The sequence below is a fragment of the Habropoda laboriosa genome, unplaced genomic scaffold (genome assembly GCF_001263275.1).
Source record: "Habropoda laboriosa isolate 0110345459 unplaced genomic scaffold, ASM126327v1 scaffold2629, whole genome shotgun sequence".
Taxonomy (NCBI): Eukaryota; Metazoa; Arthropoda; class Insecta; order Hymenoptera; family Apidae; genus Habropoda; species Habropoda laboriosa.
In genome coordinates this window covers 5,426-7,285 of record NW_017102647.1, presented here as the reverse complement: position 1 = coordinate 7,285, position 1,860 = coordinate 5,426, and the positions used below count along the sequence as shown (strand labels likewise).

The following is a 1,860-nucleotide window of genomic DNA, read 5'->3' as shown; positions in this document are numbered from 1 at the left end:
CTGGGAAAGTCCCAGGAAGTGGAGGCGCGGGCCTGCATTGCCGAGGCAATACTCTTGTCCTCGAGGACGAAGAAACTCGGAGATGTTTAGAAAAACATCTCTCGATTCTTTGCCTCGAGGGCCAAGAGTCGACAGGCCTAAGTGCGTGACCCCCCGTGGCGGTCGTCACAGTACCCCCTTATCAGAGATAGCGCCAAGGAAAACGAAAAGAAAAAAAAGTAAACACAGGCGTACGAATTTTCAAGAAAGATTTACGTTCGTAATGTTTGAACTTTGACGCATTTAACCTAAGATATTTATGGACTATTTACGTCTAACTAAATGTACCGCAATAATATACATATAGTGCATGCTCAGAAACCTGCACGTCTATCCATGCAAGGAGAAGCCACACCAACTGCCACCCCCATGAAATCTCCTATCTAGTCCAACAAGTAAGTTGATTTCAAGAATCACTATACTCTTTATTCTCCCACAAAACGTTACTCTTACAATACAAAGGAAAAGACATTATAAAAAATCAAGCACCGTTCATTTCTCTAAAGTTTTATACAATTTAAAATAAATTAACAAAAAAAATCCAATGATTGGAGAAAAATACAATATTTGAAAAATTGAAAAAAAATTTTTCACTATATGATCAGTCATGTACTGAAATAAGGTAGATTGTGGTTCAAAGGATTCAATTGTTTCCTTGGACCAGCTGGACAAGTCTCTCCGTATTCGTCTATGAATTTGCAAGCCTCCACGATTCTCAGGGTTTCGTCAACGGAACGCGAGAGTGATATCTTACTAATTGCAACGTGTCGAATCAATTGTTTCTTGTCGATGATAAATAAACCCTTCAGGCATATTTCTTCCTTTTCATCGAGCACTCCGTATAGTCTCGATACTTTGTGACTTTTGTCTGATAAAACAGCAATTCTCATTTCACCCAGGGCACCCTGCTTCCGGGGTGTAATAATCCACGCTAGATGAGAGTACTGTGAGTCCGTGGAAATCGCTATCACTTCGCAGTCTATTTGTAGTTCGGAGCAAAGTTGTTGGAAAGGAAGAATGACGATATTTTGTGCATTTATTGATAATAATTATATTAGAATAAAAAAAGAAATGAGAAGGAAATGGGAAAATGTTTAATATAAAAACTGTAAATTACTTAAAGGAAAATTAATAATGTTATGATTATTTATGTCTTCAAACTGATTTCTGGATCAGTGTTAAACATAAGAGGCATGGAATAAATAGTATACCTGATTTTTTAAACTCCTCTATACGATCGCTAAATTGTATCATTTCCGAGGGACAGATAAATGTAAAATCATAGGGGTAGAAGAGCAGTATCAAGTATTTTCCTTTAAAATCCTTCAGAGATATATTTTTAATTTTTAAATCAACTATCGCGATTCCTGACCAAGGAAGCGCAGGGCTTCCCAGTGCTGGTACTTTGTGCACTTCCGGTTCGCGCGGCTTCTGCGGTTCACCGCCGCAACAGAAATTGTTGTTCTCCACCTTGCTCTTTAAAAAGAAATCGAAAGTTGTCATACTGCTATGGATTACAAAAAGAACGTATAAACATTAGTACTTTATTATACATATAAATGTGAATATTAGCGAGTATCGTTTCTAATAATTGAAACAAAAGATGAATTGGGAACGAAATTCGTTGAATCGATCAACTTAAGATATTTTCTTTTTGAAAATCCTTCAATCTCATACTGTACACATAATATACCTCAGCAGCAAAAATGTATAAATTTCTCCAACATACAAGTTCTAGCAAAATAGAAAAGCTTCCTATCCAAAGTAGAATATGCACGATGATTCATAAATCACTTTACTATTGAAAAATGGTATAAATAT

At 36.3% G+C, this 1,860-nt stretch overlaps 1 protein-coding gene across 1 annotated transcript in view; it reads right to left on the bottom strand.

Moving 5' to 3' along the window:
* The window catches only part of LOC108578214, an 18,751-nt gene extending 17,209 nt beyond the window's left edge, over positions 1-1,542 (bottom strand). Inside the window, exons 1-2 of the mRNA XM_017941499.1 lie at positions 1,251-1,542; positions 653-1,018 (exon numbers count right to left, since the gene is read on the bottom strand). Coding sequence (XP_017796988.1) covers positions 653-1,018; positions 1,251-1,542 — 658 coding nt within the window. The remainder of the gene's footprint in view (positions 1-652; positions 1,019-1,250) is intronic.
* Between the last annotated feature and the right edge of the window lie 318 nt (positions 1,543-1,860).